Source organism: Acomys minous, assembly GCF_964271855.1.
Source record: "Acomys minous genome assembly, chromosome: 1".
NCBI classification, from domain to species: Eukaryota; Metazoa; Chordata; class Mammalia; order Rodentia; family Muridae; genus Acomys; species Acomys minous.
In genome coordinates, this window is record NC_140483.1 from 3,923,784 (window position 1) to 3,946,407 (window position 22,624).

Below are 22,624 nucleotides of genomic sequence, written 5' to 3' on the forward strand. Positions count from 1 at the left end.
AACTTGGACAGCTTATTAGAATCTAAAGTCTGTGTTCTAAACCACAATACCAAATGACTCTTTTAGGAAACCATAAACAGGTTGGAGAGATGGCTCAGCAGCTAAGAGCACTGACTGTTCTTACAGAGGCTCCCAGGTTCAGTTCCCAGCATGCATGTGACAGCTCCCAACCCTCTGTGAGTCCAGTTCCAAGAGACCCTGTTCTCTCTCCTGGCCTCTCTGGGCACTGAGTGCACACGGGTCTCAGACATACATGAAGGTAAAATACTCATACCCATATGTTTTTAAAGAAAATACTATAAAAACTATAAACAACTTCCACTGTCAATAAACATCAAGCTAGCCAGGCATAGTGGTGTGTTCCTATAATCCTAGCACTCTGGGCTGTGTAAGAGGATTTCAAGTTTGAGGCTAGCCTGGGCTACATAGTGAGACCCTTTCTGTAACACCAAAGATGCTGAATCATCCATTGAAATCCTGATTTGAAGCTGGTGGTGGTGCACACCTTTAATCCCAGCACTAGGGAAGCAGAGGCAGGCAGATCTCTGTGAGTTAGAGGCCAGCCTGGTCTACAAAGTGAGTCCAAGACAGCCAGGGCTACATAGGGAAACCCTGTCTCAAAAAACAAAACAATAACAACAACAACAAAAACCATCCAAACAAAAATAAATCCTGGTAGTATCACTGCTTTCACTTTAAGGATTACTTTCAGGGAATTTACTTTTTATTAATGTTTTCAAGTTATTGATAAAAGTTTAAACAGTAGTAACATAGGAGTGGGCCCCATTAGGGACTGACCTGAGATCTTCCAAATCACCAGGTTGGCATCAAACTCAAGATTCTACTGCCTTGGCCTCCTAAATGCTATGGTTGCATTTGAATACTACATGTCTGGTGGCAAAACTCTTTAATTAGATTGCTGGACAGTCTGCAGACTAGTCTGCCATCTTGGTCACTAGATGAGCATATATGAATAATTTAATTTTAATAGTAGTAACTTAACTATTTAGTAACTTAAGTAGATTTTTAGAGTGTTGCCTCAGGCCCTAAAGTAGTAAATTCCTGAAACAGGGCCCCAGACTCTGTCTTCTGTCTTCTATGTGGTTCTGATGATAGGCCAGAATCTAACTTCCACTTGTCTTTATCCATATTAACAGCTCTGCCAAATCTTGGACCAACTTCCAAGTAAGCTAAGGCTATTAAATCCTCTGGTAAACATTTGGGAATCACTGGCCCTTAACCAGTTTACAGTGTCCTTTCTGGGCCCTTTCCATGTATTCAGTAGGGAGTGTAATGGAAGTTTTTGTTTCTTTGTAAACTCAGTTATGTTATGTAAATATGTTTTTGTTTTAATCACAGCTGGTAATGGCTTGCCTTGTGCATCATGGGGAGGGCATGGTCTAGGACTCTGAGGAGGATAAATAGCAGAGCCTGGAGAGAGAAAGCATGGAGAGACCAGTAACAGAAGGTGTAGTGGCTTGGAGACAGATGGAGAGAAACGTTTCCACACAGCAGCTCAGAGGAGACTGCTTGCTGCCTTTGCTGTTGACAGAGATTGGTATTGCCCCAAAAGAACCCAGTTGACCTTAAACAGCCAGGAGAAGTAAAGAGGTCTGGTTCCTTCTCCTCACTGACCTTCTTTCTCTCTTATCTAGGGTTATGAGGTTGGTGGAAGGGAGGTAGAACCTTTAATACTTCCAATAAAATAGAGTTTAAAAAAACAAGTGTCAACAAAGGAGACTGAGCCATCTTCGCGCGGATGTGTGGTGCCATGGTAAACTGACATGCCACCCCCCCCCCCCACCGCCCTTCTTTACCACTGATTCCTTCATTTCTGCACCTATTTAGAGGTATTGGGCACTGACAGTCACGGGTGAAATACCTTCTGCCATCCCCAGGAACTAAAGTGTGAACAGTCTCTGCCTGATGAGGACTTACCAACACTCAGCCCTTGAGTAGGACACTTTTTTAAAAATTAATTAATTTATTTTTGTTTTTCGAGACAGAGTTCTGTATAGCCTTGGCTGTCCTAGACTTGTTTTGTAGACCAAGCTGCCCTTGAACTCACAGTGATCCACCTGCCTCTGCCTCCCGAGTGCTGGGATTAAAGGCGTGCACCACCATGCCTGGCTAAGTGGGACACTTCTAAAGAGCTGTCCTATGAGACTCACCTGAGACCTTCATTGGTTCTCACTGAAGCACAATCCGTTACCCTGGCCCTCTGCTCCTTTGTAAGAATATCAAGGGCATGGCAAACACTTCCTGCACTCAGTTTCCATGAGTGTTTCTAGGGAACTGAACACAAAGGCCTTTGACTTGGGTTAAGTTGAGTTGAATTGATCCTGCCCTCTCAGGACCTTTCTCACCATCTTGGACGTGAAGAGACGTCTCTCCTCCTTCTTCTTCCTCACTGAACATGTGTACTCACTCTGCACCTGGCTGAGCTCAGCCTAACTAGTCAGAGGCTTGCTGTCCCTCCAAAAGTGAGAAGAGGGCGTGGCCTTTGGAGCTGAAAAGCTGAATGGTTTCTGTTGGCTTTTGTTCACACAATGCTGTTCCTCAGCTGTGGGACTATCGCGTTTTCCAGGTCTGAACATGATCCATGGGCTTATTTTGCCCCATGTATTTTTGAAGGTCTCTCTCTCTGTCTCTCTCTGTCTCTGTCTGTCTGTCTGTCTGTGTGTGTGTGTGTGTGTGTGTGTAGGCGCTGATTTTTCTGATCTCTTCTTCCATGTGTGTGTCTCTCTTTGCAATCAGTTCTTGGCCTCCATGTTCTGCAGCCAGGCTGGCCAGGCGAATGGCAGTGTTGCATACAGTCAGGGTACCAGTGGCCAAGGACTATTGGACTTGGAATGGTGGGAAGCTTGAGAGAAGGATCTCCAGGCCATCCAGAAAAAAAAATGGGATAGAAGCAAAGGACTAAGGCAAACGAAATTCCCTACCCATCCAGGGTACACAAAACACTGTTAGACCAAGGTCAAACCAATCCTCAGAGGCGTGCTACTTCCTGTGGTTTCTCTTCTCTAGCAGTCTAAACATTGTCTGTCTCTGTCTCTGTTTCTCTCTCTTTCTTTCTCTCTCTCTCTCTCCACACACACACACACACACCCCCTATCATCTCTTCTTTCTTGTATGTGAGGTTTTATTAGATTCCAAGTCATGTCTTTTATCATTTAACCTCTGAGAGAAATCTCTCTGGTCCCAGTGTGTTCTTGCTGCTCCAGGAAAACAGTCTGGTTGTGCCTTGGACAACAGATTCACAGTAGCTCAAGTCTTCTGAGAGGCCTGTGAGCCAGACTATTAATTTATTCCATGGGGATAATCTTGGAGAGTCCTAGTCTTCCTTCTTAATAATCTAGGGACCCAGAATGAATCTCACTCTCTCCAGGTCGCTTAGACTCAGGCCTCTCACATCACCACCTACAAGGAGATTTCCTCCTTTTAGAACAGTTCTATGGACTAACAGTTGGGTATTACCTGAAAATTGCTGTGGCCATAGTTTTGGGGACAATATTTTTTTCCTTGGAAGAAATTGCTTTCTCTTCCAATTTGTTCTGAGGAAGCTGCTGATTAAAGTCCTTGGTCCCTTCCTTCTGATGTGTGTAGGAGGGGCATCGCTGATGACCATAACAACACTCTGCTTACCTGACACAGTGATTGGCCAAGGGCCAGTGCCAAAGGGGAAAAGAGCAAGGGTTTTTAAAAAAATTATTATTCTTCAGCAAAGCTTGTGGGAAAAGTTCTTTATTTTTTTGTTAAGTAGCTGTATGAGTTTACTGCTGCATGAGATCCTGGAAGCATAAAGCACCACCCAGAAAAAAGAAGCTGGGTTTGGTGACTTGTTTCAGGAGGCTGAGGCAGGAGGATTGCTGTAAATTGGAGGTCAGCCTAGGCTACACAATGAGATATTGTCTTAACAGAAAAGGAAATAGGGGAGAAAAAGAAAAACATGGACACAAGGAAAGACGTTTGGTGGTATCAGGTCCCCATGTCTTGCCTAGTTTTTCTGAGCTTCCAGAACTACCCAGAAGTCACATCTGCCTCTCTTTCTTCCCATTGCCCCGATTCTAGAATTGCTACCAACCCAGAGTTCTGCCAACCTAGATGGCTTCTTCCCTTGATGAGCGTCTGTCACAGTTGCTACATCTTCTGGGACTGCCTGGAGTGTGAGGTGTCTGAGGATGAAGGGCATGTGACAGGAAGCAGCAGGAAGCCAGGTGTGGCGTGTCCATGTTATTAGGTGAGAGGAGGTAAAAGACATGCATACCTTTCTGCACATCTTCACCCTCGTCTGCCACTCTGCTCACCAACAGTGAGCCCACAGCCACTGCCACAGCCTTTCTAGGAGCTCTCAGAGGCAGCAACCACATCCTTCCCAAGGAGGCCATGAGGGTGTCCTGCCTGCCCTACCTCACTGTTGGGAAATGTTGGCCATGATGGCTCTGTGACTCTTCACCTCCTTTGTAGACCTTTGCATCCGTCGCTTTGCTCACTGTGTACCAAATCCCTTAATTCCTAACGACTGCCTGGCGGCACACAGGTTCTGCTCCCACGGTTCAGTGCTGACTAATGCAGGCAGAACTGGGTGGGTCCTGGACCAGCCTTCTGTATCCATCATCCCCCAGCCGCCTCCTCTCTGTGCTGGGGGAAGGGCTGTGCCGCCTCATGTATGTGTGCACAGTCCATGCTCCTCAGCCTCTGACTGCGCTTGGGCCACTTTCATGGGGCTTCCTGATCCCCTTCTGGCTGGTGGTCTGAAGATACGAAGAAAGCAGCACCTGGCTATTTCCTATTCCTGATTCCCAATTAGAAACCACTCTCAGGGAAGGAAGCCCAAGCCCACATGTGAACTCACAGAGAGAAGTCATGGCGTCTAGGCCTGGAGGCAACCTTATGGATTTTGCTAGCTGGGGAAGCTGACCCTTGTTTGTCTCCAGCTAACATTTCTGCCTTCATTTGCCCCATCACTTAGCTGGGAGGCCAAGGTCGTTTGTCACTGTCATGCGATGGCCTTCCTCACTGCTCAGTTTGCTAGAGGCCTCACTCGTGCCTAGCTCTCCCTGCACGTGACTGCTGAGGCGCTGCCAACGTTGGTCTTGGAGTGACTGGACTGGAGTCTGCAGCCCACTCACCTTCTCTGCACCCAGGCTGCCATGGCCTAGAGAGCAGGTGTGAGGTAGTTTACGTAGCTAGTTAGCAAGCTAGCTTTGTTTTTGAGACAGGGTCTCCTGTGGGCCGGACTGGCCTCCAACTCATTAGAACGACCCTGAACTCCTTCCTGACTTGGTATCTGTACCTCCTCAGTACTGACCCCATTTATGCTGTGCTGGGGATCCCAGACCTTTGTGTCGTATAAGCCAAACGACAGAGTTGGATCCCTTGGAGCTGCAGTTTACAGGTGGTTGTGAGCTACCTGACATGGGTGCTGGGAACCAATTCAAGTCCTCTAGAAGAGTATAAGTACCTTAACCACTGAGCCACCTCTCCAGCTTGGTGTTTATTTATTTACAATTTAAAGTAAGAACTAGCAGTGCTGGTCAGTGGTAGTGCCAGAACTTAGTTGTGTGAGGCCATGGGTTCTGTCCCCTGCAACCAGAACAAGGAAATAAACAGGGGGAAGAGGATGGAGAGGTGACTCCCCTGGGACATTTCTTCATCTCCACTTCTTTCCGTTTGGTGTTTGGTTTTAGTGCCTTTTCTCTGGCCAGCACTCTCCCATGCCTCACGCATCCGTTTCCAGGCAGTGCCCTCTTGAGGCCCTCTGAGCCACGGGCACTCTGAGATGCTGTTCTAAGGGTGCTGAGGGGAGCCCAAGGTCACATCCTCAGACACCTCAACAGGGAGCAGACGACCATCAGGGCTGGGTCAGCTATGCCAACCATTACAAAGGACCACCTGAGCATGGAGCATGCGAGGAGTACAGAAGGCCAGAGAAGTGGCTGCTCAGCCCACAGGCCTGTTGTGGAGCTCTTTGGTGACTGCTTAGCTCTAAGCAGCTTCTGTTTATGGAGCTTTTCTCCCTAAAAGCAGTCAGGAAGTTCTGGGCAATAGTCTTGGAGAGAAGGACAGGTCTTCTAAAACTAGCAGTCTCATGCTCAGAGCAGCCAGGCAGGGCTGGCCACACCCAGTGTCCATAGTCACTGTCACACTGGTGCCTCTCACAGCACAGCTCCCTTGTCAGCTGACCCAGAGCACAGCTGGGAGGTGTTGACAGAGCTGAGGCTGGGGACTGTGGCCTCCAAATGCCTTCCCTGCTGACATCTCCCAGGAAGAGGCTGGGCCAAGGAGAAGGGGAAGCCCCAGACACACTGAGCAGTTGTCTGCAAGCCTGTTTTGGCCTGTGTGCTCTGCTAAATGCCCTGCTGCATATAAGGGCACCTGCCGTTGTGGGCTTCTGTTTATGTTGCAGGGTGTTAGTGATAAGAAAATCCACACACGCACTTTTGCCATCCTTGTGACTTATCTCAGAAAGCAAGCAGTTGAAGTGAGTCCGTTTTTTACAGTATGCCTATTTTAAAAATTAAATCTTTTGAATATTTTCTTTACTTATTTAAAAAAAATTTATTTATCTAGTTACTTGTTTTGTTTGTTTTTGAGACAGAGTCTCTCTAGATATTCTCAACTGTTATCGAACTCACAATGTAGACTAGGCTGTAAAGATCTGCCTGCCTCTGCCTCCTGAGTGCTGGGATTACAGGCATGTGCCACTGTGAACCACATTTAAGCATTTTAAGTATATGTGTGTTTTGCCTGCAGCCCGTCTGTGTGCCACGTATGTGTGCTGCCTACTGAGGCCAGAAGAGTGTGGGGATCAGACCCCCTGCAACCAGAGTTACCAGTGGCCACGAGCTGCTGGGAGGGCTGGGATTGAACCTGGGTCCTCCAGCAGAGCAACACATGCAGCCTGGTCACATGGCTATTGCGATAGGCTTTCCAGTCCTCTCCTTCTGTACCTATCCTGAAAAGTACACTGTGAAGATACGAAGCCTGTAACTCCAGCCCTCAAGGCCGAGAGGCAAGAGGATCATAGGCCAGCCTGGTCTACATAGTCCATTCGAGGCTGGTCAGATCCAGACCCTGACTTTAAAAAGCAAAAACCAAACCAACCAACCAAGCAAAACTTTATGGTTTTTCCTATTAGTTTTTTTTTTTATTTTTTAAATCAGGGTTTCTCTATGTAGCCCTGAGTGTCCTGGAAGTCACTAAGTAGAGGCCTTGAACTCATAGATCTGCCTGCCTCTCCTTCCTGAGTGCTGGGATTAAAGGCATGAGCCATCATGTTTGGCTTTTTTTTTTCTCCCCAATTTTTATACTAATAGTTCAGGTTTTATTTTTAAATCTGATTGTTGTTTTAGAAAAGCATTTTCTTTCTTTTTATTTATTTATTTTTGGTTTTTCGAGACAGGGTTTCTCTGTGTAGCCTTGACTGCCCTAGACTCACTTTGTGGGCCAGGCTGGCCTTGAACTCACAGAGATTTGCCTGCCTCTGCCTCCCAAGTGCTGGGATTAAAGGCGTGCACCACTACGCCCGGCAGTGACAGGGTTTTTAAGGTGAATTATATTTTACACAGACACAGAGCACTTGAGTGGCTCTCTAGCTGCTGGGCAGTGTGGGAACTGATGTCTGCTCTGCAGATTTCAGAGACAAACATGGTGGCAGAGCTTTCTCTACCCAAAGATGATTTCACCCCGCAGAGAATGAAAAAATGAATTAAGTGGTGGGGTATCCAATTCTTTGCTATTTCTGGGGCGGGGGAGGAGGGGGGAAGTTACAATCGTGCTCCGGGAACTCTGCAACACTAGCCATTAGCGCCAAGAGCACCTGAGGGACAACACAGCCACCAGGGACAGAGTGGACTAAGGCAGTGCTGGCAGGGCTCTCTGCCCTCGGGGTGGCTGATTTCTCAGCCTTGTCCCAAGGTTTTGTGGTTCAAATCAATGCCCTACTGGGAAACAGCCCTTAGTGTTTCCTCATTCACACTAACTGCCTCACTCTTAACGCCTCTGTGACATTACAGCACAACGCCAGGGCTTCCAGGGCTCTCTGAGGGCTTTCTAATTAGCACCCACAACCTCAGACAGAGGAGGTACTGAAACCTTGAGGCAGGACAGATTGCCCCTTGGTCACATGGGAGACCAGCCCATTGCAGCTGTTCCTGAGGAGCAGCCCACAGCAGGGGACAATATGCTTTGCATCCTGCTTAGGATCAGCTGCTTTTGGCTTGAAGACTGAGCAGAGCAATACCCAGAGAATGGTTGGGTAATAATAGCTCTCACATTTATAGTCAAGTTGTCAGGCCTGGCACAGAGGACCAGAAACTATTATTAAAGCTAGATCATTTGAATCTGACGTCTATCAACATCCCTGCTTTACTGCAGCTCCCAAGAATGCAAAGATGCACGCCCAACAGCTCTGCGGGGGAGGGTGGGTAGGCCAGGCCAGGACACAGTGAGAAGGGAGAGATGGGCTGGACAGCACCAGCTGGAGGCGGCCTTCTGGGATGGCTTCCGGGGAGGACTTTGGGTTCTGTAGAGAAAATTCCTGCACACTGAGACCCAGGACTCATTCTGGGAATGAACTGTGTCAACATGTTTGTTTGTTTTTTGTTTTTGTTTTTTTCTAAGACAGGGTTTCTCTGTATAGTCCTAGACTAACTTGGTAGACCAGGCTAGCCTTGAACTCATATCGATCCACCTGTCTCTTCCCTTCTAGGGATTAAAGGCGAGCACCACCACACCTGGCTTTTTTTTTAAAAAAGATTTGTTTATTTATTATTTATACAGTATTCTGTCTGCATTGTGAGCTTGCACGCCAGAAGAGGGCACCAGATCTTAGTATAGGTGGTTGTAATCCACCATGTGGTTGCTGAGAATTGAACTCAGAACCTTTGGAAGAGCAGACAGGGCTCTCATCCACTGAGCCATCTCTCCAGCCTCCACTCCCCTTAAAAAAAGGATTTATTTATTTATTTAGAGCCAGGCATGGTGGTGCACACCTTTAATCTCAGCACTTGGGAGGCAGAGGCAGGTGGATTGCTTTGAGTTTGAGGCCAGCCAGCCTGGTCTACAAAGCAAGTCCAGGACAGCCAAAACAAACAAAACAAAAATGTATTTACTATGTACACCTGCAGGCCAGAAGGCACCAGATCTCATAGATGGTTGTAAGCCACCATGTTGTTGCTGGGAATTGAACTCAGGACCTTTGTGCTCTTAGCCTCTGAGTCACCTCTCCAGCCCCAGGGAAATGGTTCTTGTAAGCATTAGCTTTACTATGGTCCATGCCTTCCCATTTCAGACTCAGACCAGAGTCATGGTACACTAGGACCACACTGGCCTCTCTGATACTTGCTGGCCATGCACTTGTCTTCACCCTGTGGGTATCCTGAGACACACAGCAAGTCTGTCTCTACCTCTGTCTGTGAGGGGAGGTAGCAGGCAGCTCATGTAAGACAGTCAGCATGAGGAGTGGGGGAGGGGAATGGAAAGGCAGAGGAGTCTGCTCCTAGTAACAGAAAATAGCATTGTTAGCTATCGCTCTCTCCAGTCAAGGACCACACAGTGACTATTTAGGACAAGAGTGAATGAAGGAGGCTGTGGAGAAACAAGGAGAAATGGCATGGATAGACAGCCTTCCTCTTCTGAGGTGGAAGCAAGATTTGAACAAAGCTGGTAGCATGTGCAAGCCAAACACATGGGAAGTCCGGGATGTGCCTTTTCTGAGGTCTGGATTATACACACAGGGTGTCAAGAGCCTAATGTGGCGGCTGTGCTGGTGCCTGAGTGTGCAGGGTCTTCAAAAACGTGTCTTTGGGTTACACCAGGAACCTACCGGGCAGGAATCCCCCCCCTCCCCCACGCCCCAACAAAAAACTGGAGCACATTGGAAGAAATAGAAAGTCTTTTGTTAAGAAGAGGCTGAAACAAGCAAAAAGTCAGCAGCCCAGGAAGTCATGAGGCTGTGAACTAGCGCTCTGGGACTGAGAGGGAGTGCTGTGGACAGCCCCTTCTCCTCATGAACAGGCCAGTCCCTGCCAGGGCACATCTCAGCTGTCAGGGGCCCTCCCTACTGCTCCATCGCCATGGCATGTTCACTGTCCATATTCTCTGGGTCTCTGGGTCCTTCCTTCCGAGTCACAGCACTAGCTGTTTCGCAGATTATGTCTGTAAGCCAGAACCCTCTGGAAGGCAGGAGCTTGTGGAGACCACAATCTCCCCAGGCAGTCCTGGGCCGTGAGCCTTCAGCTGGAGCCTCCATGTGGACCTGCTGAAGGTATGGGGCCAAAGTCATGATTTATCCCTCTGCCCCAGTTAGCTGGCTGTGTTGGGAAAGCACCCATTGCAACCTGCTCCACCCAGGGCCGTGCCCACAGGATAGCCCAAGGGATGGAAATACCCTCCTTCCAAGAGGAGAGGATAAATTCCTCTTTAACCTCTGGTCCTCCCATGGCCCAGCACATTCTTCTCAGAGGCAGAGCTGGCCTGCAACACTATGGTTTGATGTGGCTGATGTTTCTTTCCACAACACCTCCTGGACAGCCAGGCCCACATCATCTTTGTCTGAGAAAGGTGACTTGAGGGGATAACTATTCTGTGTGATGTCTATCATGTGAATCTGCACAATATTATGTAGCAGGGTAGTTACTAGCACCACTTGACATATAGCACCAACAGTCCACGTGTGACAAGAAGGGAGTCATGCCAGGGGCTGCTGTAGGACACAGGACATTAGAGGGTATCCACGGTGAGAAACAGGAAATGACATGGCCCCCCAACAGAAAAGACTAGTCCACCAATGTACTTCCAGCACCAGGAACTAGTGAATACTGGCCAAGCCTTGGCACTATCTGAATCCATAAGCCTGTTTGGCTAAAAGCTGCTGCCTAAGCAGCATCGTTGGGATGTCCCTACTTAGTGGGAGAAAAGGTGCCTCCATCAGTCACTGAGATGTGGAGGTGGGGCAGTGCTAAGCGTGGACGGCCCTCATCGTGGCCCAGGAGTTTCTCCCAACACTGCAATCCTAGCCAGGGTTGATTAATATACTCCTGGGTACCCAGCAGCACAGTAAACAGACAGACCTGCTGATGCCCATATGATCCTGTGATATCAGTCTCTTGCAGTGTGACATAAGATCTTAAGTTACCCTGCAGCCTGCAGGAGCGGCAGGTCTTGCATCACAGGAGAGGCTCCCAGCTGTCTTAGGTAAAGGGACACATTTTCCAAGTGGTGCAAAAGGAGGGAATGCCAGCAGTGGCCAATTTCCCCAATGACCTACACATCACCTATTAAGATTTCAGAAACAAGGGCTGAAGAGATGGCCCAATGGTCAGGAGCTGGTTGCTTTTCCAAAGGACCTGAGTTTTCCCAGCACCCACATAGCGGCCCATTACTGCCTGTAGCTCCAGTTCCAGGGGACGCCAATGCCCTCTTCACGCCTCCATAGTGCACACGAAGCAGCGAGTTGCAGAAGTGGCACTTGTGCACGCCTTCCACACCCGCTATCGGAACTCCAGCATAAGCCCTGGCTATTCTCTCAGTCGGCTGTGAACTCCTCCAGCGCCCGCTTCTCCCACGGCCCAGCACTGCGTCTGCTCTTGCTGATGGCAGAAGCCGTGCAGGGGAGCATGAGCTTTAGCTACAACAACCAACCCAACAACAAGCCTCACAAATGACGTAACCGAGGAAACCAGAGAGGGCTGCAGGAGTTTTCCTCTGGACCCCACTGCCCTTTGTCCTCTCTGGAGGGTGGTGGGCGGCTCACAGCCCTGATTCTCTCAACTCATGGTATTATAATTTTACTGAAACAAAGAGTAGCAACAATCCAACCACAGAAGACCTACCTGGAAATAGGAAAAAAGTAGCTTTAGTCTAAGTTTGCCAGAAGTGTACAAGGGCCAGGCCTGCAGACAAGCCCTGTAGGAAGACAGTCCTCAACCTTACCCCACCAAGGGTCTTTATACAGAACTAAGTGTAAACAAAATTTCTTGCACAACAAACTTTGCCCATGTAAAGCCGGGGGAGGGGGGGGGTGAGGCTTCGGCAGAGCACGCCTTTAATCCCAGCACTTGGGAGGCAGAGGCAGATGGATCGCTGTGAGTTGGAGGCCAGCCTGGTCTACAAAGCAAGTTCAGGACAGCCAAGGCTACACAGAGAAACCCTGTCTCAAACAAAACAAAACAACCAAACAAAAACTTTGCCCATGTAAAAGAACTGTCATGGGGAGATAAACAAATTGGCAGGGATGAGTGAAGACCTAGATTCAAAATTGTTTTGTAGCTGTAGGGCTTTTTGTTTTTAAGTTTTGCAAAGATTTATTTTCTGTGTATGTTTTGTCTGCACGTGAACCACATACATGTGGTGACTGTAGTGGCCAGATCCATGATAGTGGGGGTTATCGATCTTGTGGGAACTGAACCCAGATCCTCCACAAGAAACGCAAGTGCTCTTAACCCCTCAGCCATCCATCTCTCCAGCATGGCTGTAATAAAGCTTTCTAAAAAGTAAATTCACAATACTTAGGGTTTTTTTTTTTTTTGGGTAATCTTTGGAAACCAGTGGTGACAGGTCTTAGGTGTTGAGGAAAATGCCAGCTGCTCTGTTCCCATCCCAGCTACTACTCAAAGCTCAGCCGTTTGCAGCACTTCAGACTGAGACACCACAGGATGTGGAACTGGGTCCAGCAGAGCCAAGGAAACACCGCTCAGATGTGAGTCTGTGTTCACAGGCAGCAGGGAGAAGGTGAACTGCTGCAGAGAGCTCAGGAGCAAGTCCGCGCCGCCTCACTGTTGGACTTCTCACGACATCCCAACACACATTAACGTTTGTGTTACTGACAGGCTCCATCTGCAGCACTGTGGAGCGAGCAGGTTTTGTTAGGCAGCAGGGCAGAGAATTACCAGAAGCACAGCCAGATGCTGACCTCTCCCATCAGCTATAGACTGTACACAGACCTCAGGAGGGGGCCTCGCCTCACTCTCGCAGCTGTAGCAGCAGGCTGTTAAATGGAACTGGAATGAAGAAAAACAAAGCCTGAGCCCCTCACACCGGGAAGCTAGTGCGGCTGCTGCAGCACACCGAGAACATTCCCACCATCGCCATGGCCAACGGAGTCACCTTACTCTCCAGTGTGCTGGCAGATCCTGGCACAGAGAGACCAAGTGCCTTGCCGGAGGGCCTGGGACCCTCGCTGGCTGACCAGGTTTGGCTCTTTTCATTGAACCACCCCGCCCCAAACCCCCTTTGTAGTTCTATACTGAGGGTGGAATCCAGAGTCTCACAAGTCACACGCTAAGCTGCACAGGTCACCAAGGAAGAGCTCATTAACACTAGCATAGTCAACGTACCATCGGCATCATAGCTGAAGCAGTGCACAATATTCGTTATACATTTGCTTTCAAATATCTTGATGTTTGTAAGGAATCCCACTTGGGCCAGGCTCTTAGTTCAGTGTAAGCTGAAGCATGTTGGTAGGAAATTTAACCCTGACCCAGCCAGGGAGGCGCATGTCTACAGGGTCAGCAACTCGATAGGAGATGTGAAACAGTTAGTACTTTAGAGCCAGCCTCAGACATTAAGTTAGTTTAAGGGCAACCTGGGCTACTTGAGAATCTTCTCAAAAAAGAACAAAACAACCAACACTGAAAACAACAGTAGTAACACTAGTGAGCGATGCCCCCACCACGGCACGCATGTCCCTGTGATGTTAGGTAACAACACTGTAAGACACTCAGTCCTCCCATCTGCTCATAAGGCAAAACTGTCTTAATGGAGAAAGGGTGCTGGGTAGCTTTATGTCAACTTGACACAAACTGGAGTCATCAGAGGAAGAACCTCAATTGAGAAAATGCTCCTGTAAGAGCCTGCCACAGGGCATTTTCTCAACTAGTGATTGATAGGGGAGGGCTCAGCCCACTGTGGGTGGTTCTGGGATCCAAAAGAAGTCAGGCTGAGCAAGCCCTGAGGAGCAAGCCAGGAAGCAGCACCCTCCATGGCTCAAGCAGCTCCTGCCTCCAGGTTCCTGCCCTGTCAGTTACTACCTTGGCTTTCCTCAGTGGAATGTAATTCATAAGCAAGCCAAATAAATCCTTTCCTCCCCAGTTGCTTTTGTTCATGGTGTTTCATCACAGCATTAATGACCCTACGGCACACAGTCCTTAGGTTTTCTAAGGTCACAAACATAGGTGAAATAAGTTTGAACGTGGGCAGTGTGGCCCTCATCCACTCACACAATACTCAGTAAGTATAAAAAAGCAGGCCTGCCTTTGGAGAGGCAATGTGCTTTAGTACTCTCGTTACCAAATTGGGACACACACTTAAATTGGGACATACTTATTTCCTAACTAGCATGTTCATCCTTTTAAAAAAAATTCTTTTCATTCATTGGTATCCAAATTATAAACACAATCTCCTGCCTTGAGCAACTATTTAAAGGTTGATACAAAATCCACAGTGCACAGTAGACTGAACGCAAAGCCAGACCTTCTGCTGGTTCAGATGGATGTACTGAGTCTAGCTTGCTGCAGTTACTGTCACATCCCAACTCTCAGGCCTTGCGTTTACTTTCCGAGCTTTCCTATTCTGTACTGGGGGAGAGGGTCACCTCAGTACACAAAATCCAAAATCCACAACTATGGAAACATCTTTTAAGCTGGGCGTGGTGGTGCACGCCTATAGTCCCAGCACTTGGGAGGAAGAGGCAGGTGGATCTCTGTGAGTTTGAGGCCAGCCTGGTCTACAAAGCAAGTCCAGTTCAGCCAAAGCTAGACAGAGAGACCTTGTCTTTGGGATGGAAAAAACAAAGGACTTATTTTCCCCCAGGGTGCTAGGTCAGGCTGGTGACAGAGTAAGTGGGATGGGGATCCTTGGCCCTTGGTTCAATCTCCTGTCATTTTTTTTTTTGTTTGTTTTTTGAGACAGGGTTTCTCTGTGTAGCCTTCGCTGTCTTCCAACTCACAGTGATCCACCTGTCTCTGCCTCCTTAAGTGCCGGGATTAAAGGCGAGTACCACCACGCCCAGCTCCCTCCCCCCAATTTTTTTGTCTTTAGTTTTTCAGTCACCTGATAAAACTGAATTAGACTGGAGAGATATAGCCTAATTCAGTCATTTTGCAAAGAGACTAAAGTCTGACTCTACGGAGACAGACAGGACGACTCACTGCAGAGCCCGAGGTAGAACACTGACTCAGCTCTTCCCACATCCAGCAGAGGCTGGCGGGCTCCACACAGGTCTCCCCGGCACTCTGGCGGTTGTCCCCAGATGCTGACCAAGTGCAGACTGTGCAACTGGGTAGCTTTAGGGATGTCACAGTGACAGCAGACCTGCACATGTTATGACAAGCAGGATTTGCTATGCAGGGGCAACATCTCATAAAACAAAGTGACCTCAAGGAGTGTCTACACTGTCAGTTACTTCTCAATCCAGAGGCAATGTGACAGGAAAAAACAAACACAAAACCCCAAACACCATTAAAAAAAAAGTCAAGTCCTCTTTTAAGTTAGTATGACTTTGAAGAGAAAAAAAAGTAAAACACAAGCAAAGAAATTAGGAGATTTATTTGCATAGGCAAATTACCTTCAGCTCACACCCTTAGCTGCACTGCACCCAACCCCACTGACTACACATGGCACTATTGGGTGCTCAGGTCATCCTGTCTACTGTGGTCTCCAAGCACTGAGAAACCAACTGTTAAATCATACCTGGCATAAAGTTAAAGAAGTACATTGTCATATAGTTTTCAACCATGACTGAAATAGAAAAGGGGCTTTTCTGGTCAGAAATCTGTGCTCTGAGCGTCCCCGCTGAGCTTATGTTATGGAGGCTGCTGTCTAGACATCAAGTGTGGACCAGAGGGAAGGATCTGTCCCCTTTACGTCAAACACAAAGACTCATGTGAACCACTTTCCACTCTAGAAACAATGTATAAACTACATTACAGTCTCAGGCCACAAAACACAACACACTGTTCATGTCTAACTTTTCCACGTAGCTGCTTTGTGGGTCAATTAAAGACCAAAACAGTAAACTAATATTGCTTTAGGGCAGGAGGCAGGTAAGAGGTGGCTGTAGACCACAGACAGAGGGCAGGGCCGCAGACTTTCAGCCCTTTATGAAGGCCTCACTCTCCAGCCCTGGACGAACCCTACATGGACTGCCTACCTCAGAACTACAGGTCTCCGCTGGTCAGTACAATAATTTTGGTAGAGACACAGTCAAATTTAACCAATGATCTGTGACTATTCTTGGAAGAAGAAAAGCTCCAACCAGGAATGATAATACAATTAAAAAGCTGGGGTAGGACAGAAAGGAGGGGGGGGGAAAAGGCAATTTTCTGGCTGAGAGCCAGGTTATTTTTAAAATTAACTTTAAGGAAAAACAATCTCCAGAAAGCTAAACTACAGACAACAGTGAGGGCTTTCACAGTGTAACATTTACACCTCAAGCACACGAAGATCCAGACTCTCTTTGCAGCCTGACGGCTGTGCAGTGTGCAGTGTGCTGGTGGCAGTTAAAATCGGGTGTAGGCACTGCGAGGCTGTGGCTGCGGCTGCAAAGGCTGCTGGGCTTGCTGCTGCTGCAGGCGAATCTGCTGGGAATAGGGGTCCTCCAGGGACTTGACGAACATGGTGGTTCTGGGGCCAGTCTTCCAGACGATGCCGTTGGCATCTCTCACTGATGACTCCACTGTAATGCTGTGTGTTCCAAGGACAGAAAAGTTCAACAGAAACTGGGTGCTGAAGTAATCATTGTGTGGCTCAACCCTCTGCTCCATCTCGTTGGTCATGCTGTCAATGGGAAGCTGGAACACAGGAATTAAGTATCAGCAGGGGCTGCTTACGCAGTGTTCTCTAGGAGCCAGCGCCGTCTGGGGTGCTGGGCGAGGCTGCGGAAGCCACCGAGTCCTTGCCGCACTTCCCAGCTACCATGCAGAGCACTCAACCGAAACGGGCATTCCAAACAGTCCACGCCCTCACTCACCACTAACCAAGTGCTTATGGAGTGGCTAAGAGCAGCATGGTTTCCCACGAATCACAGAAAGGAAGAGAATGGAGGCTGAGCCCTGTCAGAGAGCAGACGGAGTGCATGGTGAGAGGACACCATCAAAGAAAGCCAAGCACTGATGGTGGCCACAGCAGCCCTTCCCTCAGCTCGGCACTTAAAACCATGATGATAATGAAGTGCTGTGTGTGTGTGTGTGTGTGTGTGTGTGTGTGTCTGTGTGTGTGTGCACCAGCACAACTGAACACATTATATACTTGTAAGTGTGATGTGCATGTGGGCATGCAAGTGTACACACACACACGCACACGCACACACGAGGCCAGAGGCTAGAGAGCTTCAGGGATCCACCTTTAGCTTTATACATGGGTTGTGGGGATTAAAACTTGGGTCCCCACACTTGCAAGGAGGCACTTTACCCACTGAGCATCCTCCTCCAGCCCTGAAATGCCCCTTTTAAGCCTTTACCGCATCTCGTTGCACTTAGTTCAAACACACCAGAGTTAGCTGGGCATATACTGTGCACTAATTCACCAGAAAGCTGGAAAGAAATGTCTAAGCCAAGACAGGGGTATCGTACTGGCGCATACGCAGTGTCCTGGTTTTAGACAGCAACATCAGTCCGACTGATGCCAGCCACCACTCACCTACCTCAGGCTATCTAGAGGAAAGGCATCCCCAAGTGGGACAGGGTGAGAGCGCCTGCACTGTACATTGGGCACCACAGGAGGTAGCCCCTGAATGAGGAGGTGAGGCCCCTGAGACGGCTCCAGAGCACTAGGGTCTTAACAAACAAGGTTTTGGAGCAGGAGGCGGCCTGAGGGGTGAGCCCTTGCTTTCCCTCTAGGAGCCCAGGGCCAGGATCTCTGAGTTGCGCAACACTAGGAGGGATGGGAAACCTGGTCAGAGGCACGAGATAGGTAGTTCCTGCTGTGTGGACCTAGACAGATCCACACTGTGCTAAGAGTCACAGGACTCATGTTTTGGTCTCTGCTGGGAGGCTGTGTCTGCTGTTCCAAGCAGAGAAAAAAAAGAAACACCAATTAACGGTCTCCCCAAGCCCAAGTTGTGACCCCCTGACCCACGTGGAGGTGAAGCTGCGAGAATGCAGACCGTGAGCCCCACCTGGGGCTGTAGCTGCACACAGCTCGGCCTCACGTGAATTACCTTGTAGTCTTGGCCGGATTTACTCTGTAGTGTGGAGGAAACGTTCAGACACACAGACTGAATTCTGCGGAAGAGTCCTGGTTTGGACCCGTGCTGAACAACGCCTTCTACCTTTAGTGCCAGCTGCTGGTTATTCTGCACAGCAATGGGCTCCGCAGGGTTCCGAGGAGAGGGAGACAGAGCAAGCTGGAACACAACAGTAAAGTAAGGACTCAACCGAAACCAAGCTCCCATCGACAAACCTGGCCCTGCTGATCACTGCCAACAGATGAAGACACTCCTGTGACTGTCTCTGGCAGTAAGCTGTGCCCATGACCTCACTGTGCTGGCCCCACCCTGCAGAGAGACCTCCAGGGCACACACGTGTAGGTCAGAGGACAACTTGTAGCCATAGTTGTCTTCTCCTACCATGCGGTCGTGGGGACTGAACTCAAGCACCCCACCTAGCTGGCTCTTAAACCTGTATTATTTCTGCCATACCTTGATGCTGGTGGACTGCAGTTTCTGGAAAAAGTGTCTCTGAAATGAAAGAGGGACCTTCAGCAAAGCGATGATGGCGTTGCAGAGGCATGCTGTGTGCTGGGGGTGAGAGAGAGAGAGAGAAATCAGCTGAAAACAAAACAAAACAAAACCAAACCCTACCAACTTACCAACAAGCAGCATGCTCGGTGCAGAGCTGGACACACATGCTCATACACATGCGTCCAAGAGCACACACCATCCATCAATAGGCACAACACCCACAACCACACAGAGCACGATCATCCATGTCAACAGATGCAGTCAGTGGAGCTGGAGAGATGGCTCAGCAGTGAAGGCACTGGCTGCTCTTCCAGAGGACCTGGGTTCGATTCCCAGGATATGCAGTAGCTTCTGGCAGGGTTAATGCTAACCAGACCCACTAGGACAGAAGGGACTGTACGCCACACTGCGTTCAGCATGTTTAAACACAGAAACATGATGTTGAGCTAACACCAGCTCCTTCACAGTGCAGACACTTACTGTGCCCTCTATCCGGACATAACCAGTCATCTACCAGGAGGCCTGTTTTAGAACAAAGTACTATTTCCTGTCCCATTATGAAATGGGCTGTGCTCCCTCTGCAGCACTCACTGTAGCTGTGAGGCTGACAGCTCTAACTCCCGGCATCACTGCATGCGTTCCAGGCCTCTGCTCAGACTGATAGGCAGCTGTCTCTGGGGTGCTGGGCCCGGGAGGGAATGACTGGTTCCTGAAGTAGTTTTTACAAAGCTCCCGAAGTGACGCTGTTTGGAGTGAGTAGTGAGTTACCAGAGCTTCAGTTTGGTTGCTGACTGCACCTGCCCAGTTAGACCTGCTACCTCAGGGTGGCCCTGCAGTCAAGAGTGGACTCAGTTTGGCCAAGGATTGGTTTGTTTAACCCTTTCCTTATCACTGATATTTCTGGTGGATAAGTGCGCAGAAACACTCAGCAGTGAAGATGTAACATCAGCGCAGGGCTCTGCACCTTCAGAATGGCTGCGCTAAGTGCAGCTGCCACCGACACTACAGAACGCGCGTCTACCTAGTCACCTTCTATGATACTGTTATACGATACTATACGATGATGCTGTTAATGCGCATGTTCTTTATAATGAAGTTTTAATAAACACTACAATCCACTTCCTCAATGATAAACACTTGGGAAAAGAAATGCCACTTGCCATGTAGGACACGGGGGCGTACTTCCGGTTGAGCGACTCCACTTCCTCCAGGACGCGGCTGTACACGGACATCATTCTCCTCTCATATTCACTGCCAGCATGGGTGGCCCCGCCGGATCCACACTCCTGGAAGCTAAGAAGAGACCAGCACAGTTAGCCCAAGCAAGCAGTGATTCCTCCAACAGCTCCATAGCCTCACTTCCTCTCTTAAAGAAGAAAGCTCTTTCCAATCAGAGATGAGGAAACTGGGGCACGGAAGGGTAATCTGCCTAATCCGCCTTCACTCACTGACTACTAAGTGACAAGCTGGAATTTAAACCCAGATCCCACTACAATAGATGCAATTCTTTTATTTTTATTTTTTTATTTTGTTTTTCGAGACAGGGTCTCTCTGTGTAGCCTTGGCTGTCCTGGACTCACTTTGTAGACCAGGCTGGCCTCGAACTCACAGCGATCCGCCTGCCTCTGCCTCCCGAGTGCTGGGATTAAAGGCGTGCGCCACCACGCCCGGCTCCCCAATAGATGCAATTCTTAACTACTCACAAAAGGGGTTTACATTTGTCACCATATAGGAAAAAGGCACTTGAGAAGGGGCCAGCAAGTAACATCCTTATATGACGTCATATAAGCAGCAGATGGGACACACACAGAAGAACACGCTAACAAAGCACTAGGTCAGCATGCTGTCAGACTTGGGAAGAGATGGCTGCTGGGACAAAGCATGCTGGGAAACCTTAGCCTAGATTCCTTCCTGTCTCCTCTTCTGAAAACACCTCTAACAGAGATAAGAAGCAAAGCTCTTGACTCCCAAGTAAACCTGAAAAGGGCTGTCTGGAAGTGTGTGTATGCAGGCACTACAGTCCTTTAACCCTTTCCAGCGTCTGTGGTGCTGAGGTACCGCAGCACTGCACGTGAGCTGCTCGTGCAGTCGTCACTGCCTGGGGAGAAGGAACTGTGCCTACACTCACACAGCACACCCGTGCCTCACTCACAGCAAACACACTCGTAGAGCTGGCAGTGATAACACATTTGTGCTTACATCTTCCTCACTCCAGGGCGCTGTTTTACACTTCAGATTTCGTTAAGACAAGAAACAAAAGTATATTCAAGTGTGGTGGCACACGCCTATAATCCTAGCACTCGGGGAGGCAGAGGCAGGTGGATCTCTGTGAGTTTGAGGACAGCCTGGTGTACAAAATTAGTCTAGGATAGCCAAGGTTACACAGAGAAACCCTGTCTCAAAAACCAAACCAAAACAAAGAAAAACAAAACAAAACAAAACAAAAAGAAGAAGAGAAATAAAAACACCACAATGGATGGGAGCTGAGACTGACATTACAGCGTAGGTGACAGAGACCTCAGCCCTGGCCTGATACAGAGCCTGAGCCTCAGCCTGTATGGAAGCTTCCGGCCTCCCTAGCTTCAGACAAGAGGGAACTGCAGAGTGGAACGCACACGCTGTCAGTCTTCAGTGAATACAACTACTCTCAATAATTACTTATTGGGGAAGGGAGGCAAATTGTCATAAAGCAAACAGGGAGTACCCTTTGGTTTGGGAAACCAGAAATTAAAAAGTTTAGTTTGAGTTATTAACTAATTTCCTCACCAAAGCTCACTCACAAAAGGAACTGTTCGTATTCAAACAACTCTTTTTCGGTTATCTTTCTAGCTCGATGTGTGGGTGCAGAGGGAAGAGGGCGCTCCCTGCCTTTCTGTCCCAGCCCTGTGGCCCTAGGCAACCGAGAAGAGCACTCTGGGTTTCCTTTCTTCCCAACACTGCTGGACGCTCAGGTGAGAGCACTTGAAACTTTACAAAGTGTAAGCCGACTCACCTTGCAGACTCTGGATCCAATACCAGGGCTTCGATGGCATGGGCGATCAGCAAGCAGCTCTGCTGCTGTCTAGAGTTGGGTTAAGTCACATCGAGAACACAAGGGCCCAGACTTCTTCCTCCCATCAAATGAGTGACCATGAGCATGCGCACTTCCACAGCTGGACACGCCAGGATGCAGCGTCTCTCAGAGTGCAATGGGGAACGCAGCGCTCAGTCACTCACAGCAACCTCTCCTCCCCACAACTAGGGGCTGAACCCAGGACCTGCACAGGCTGCACGAGCGTCCTCCACAGAGCTACAAAACTATCACCTCCCTTTAAATCACTGCCATATAATTTGGAAAAGCAGGCATGGAGGCACACACCTTTGATGCCAGTCCTCAGAAGGAGCTGGGTTTGAGGCCAGCCTGGTCTACATAACTAGTTCTAGGACAGCAAGGGATATATAGAGACCCTGTCTTAAAACACCAAAAAGAATTTTTTTTTTGATATGGTCTCACTAAGTTGCCTAGCAGGGCCCTGAACGTAAAATCCTCCTGCCTCAGCCCCCAAGTAGCTAGGGCCACAGGCATGCTTCTTCATGTCCAACTGCCACTGTGCTGACTTCTCACCTTAGAGACGGCAGCACTCCACGGCAGTTTCAAACAAACAAACAAGGGAACAACAGCAAAGTTTCACTGATACAGAGACGCAGGGGGGAGGAGAGAATGGAGGAGGCAAGAAGGCAAAGTGAGGGCAGCCAGCTGTGGATGGTGGGACGGCTCCTCAGGAAGCGGTCTGCCACCCTCACTGTTCTGATTTGAGTGTGCTGTATGCACACTCGCCTGTGTGCACACACTTGCACGGCAGCACACCCAGAGCATTCCCTGAGCTTCAGCCCACCCAGCAACCAGAAATTTAGGAACTAGCTCCCAGGCCTGACAGCTTCAGAACAGTTTTTCCTTCTTTC

General features: G+C 48.9%; 1 protein-coding gene and 1 long non-coding RNA gene across 2 annotated transcripts in view; both read right to left on the reverse strand.

Moving 5' to 3' along the window:
• Window positions 1–12,719: 12,719 nt before the first annotated feature.
• The window catches only part of LOC311601368, a 128,679-nt gene continuing 118,774 nt past the window's right edge, over window positions 12,720–22,624 (reverse strand). Inside the window, exon 2 of the long non-coding RNA XR_014780550.1 lies at window positions 12,720–14,878. This is a non-coding gene — a long non-coding RNA (uncharacterized lncRNA). The remainder of the gene's footprint in view (window positions 14,879–22,624) is intronic.
• INTS7 (integrator complex subunit 7) overlaps window positions 15,531–22,624 on the reverse strand; it is a 71,394-nt gene continuing 64,300 nt past the window's right edge. Inside the window, exons 16-20 of the mRNA XM_084788524.1 lie at window positions 21,675–21,743; window positions 19,843–19,975; window positions 18,641–18,739; window positions 18,161–18,346; window positions 15,531–16,793 (exon numbers count right to left, since the gene is read on the reverse strand). Coding sequence (XP_084644650.1) covers window positions 16,503–16,793; window positions 18,161–18,346; window positions 18,641–18,739; window positions 19,843–19,975; window positions 21,675–21,743 — 778 coding nt within the window. The 3' untranslated portion in view covers window positions 15,531–16,502. The remainder of the gene's footprint in view (window positions 16,794–18,160; window positions 18,347–18,640; window positions 18,740–19,842; window positions 19,976–21,674; window positions 21,744–22,624) is intronic.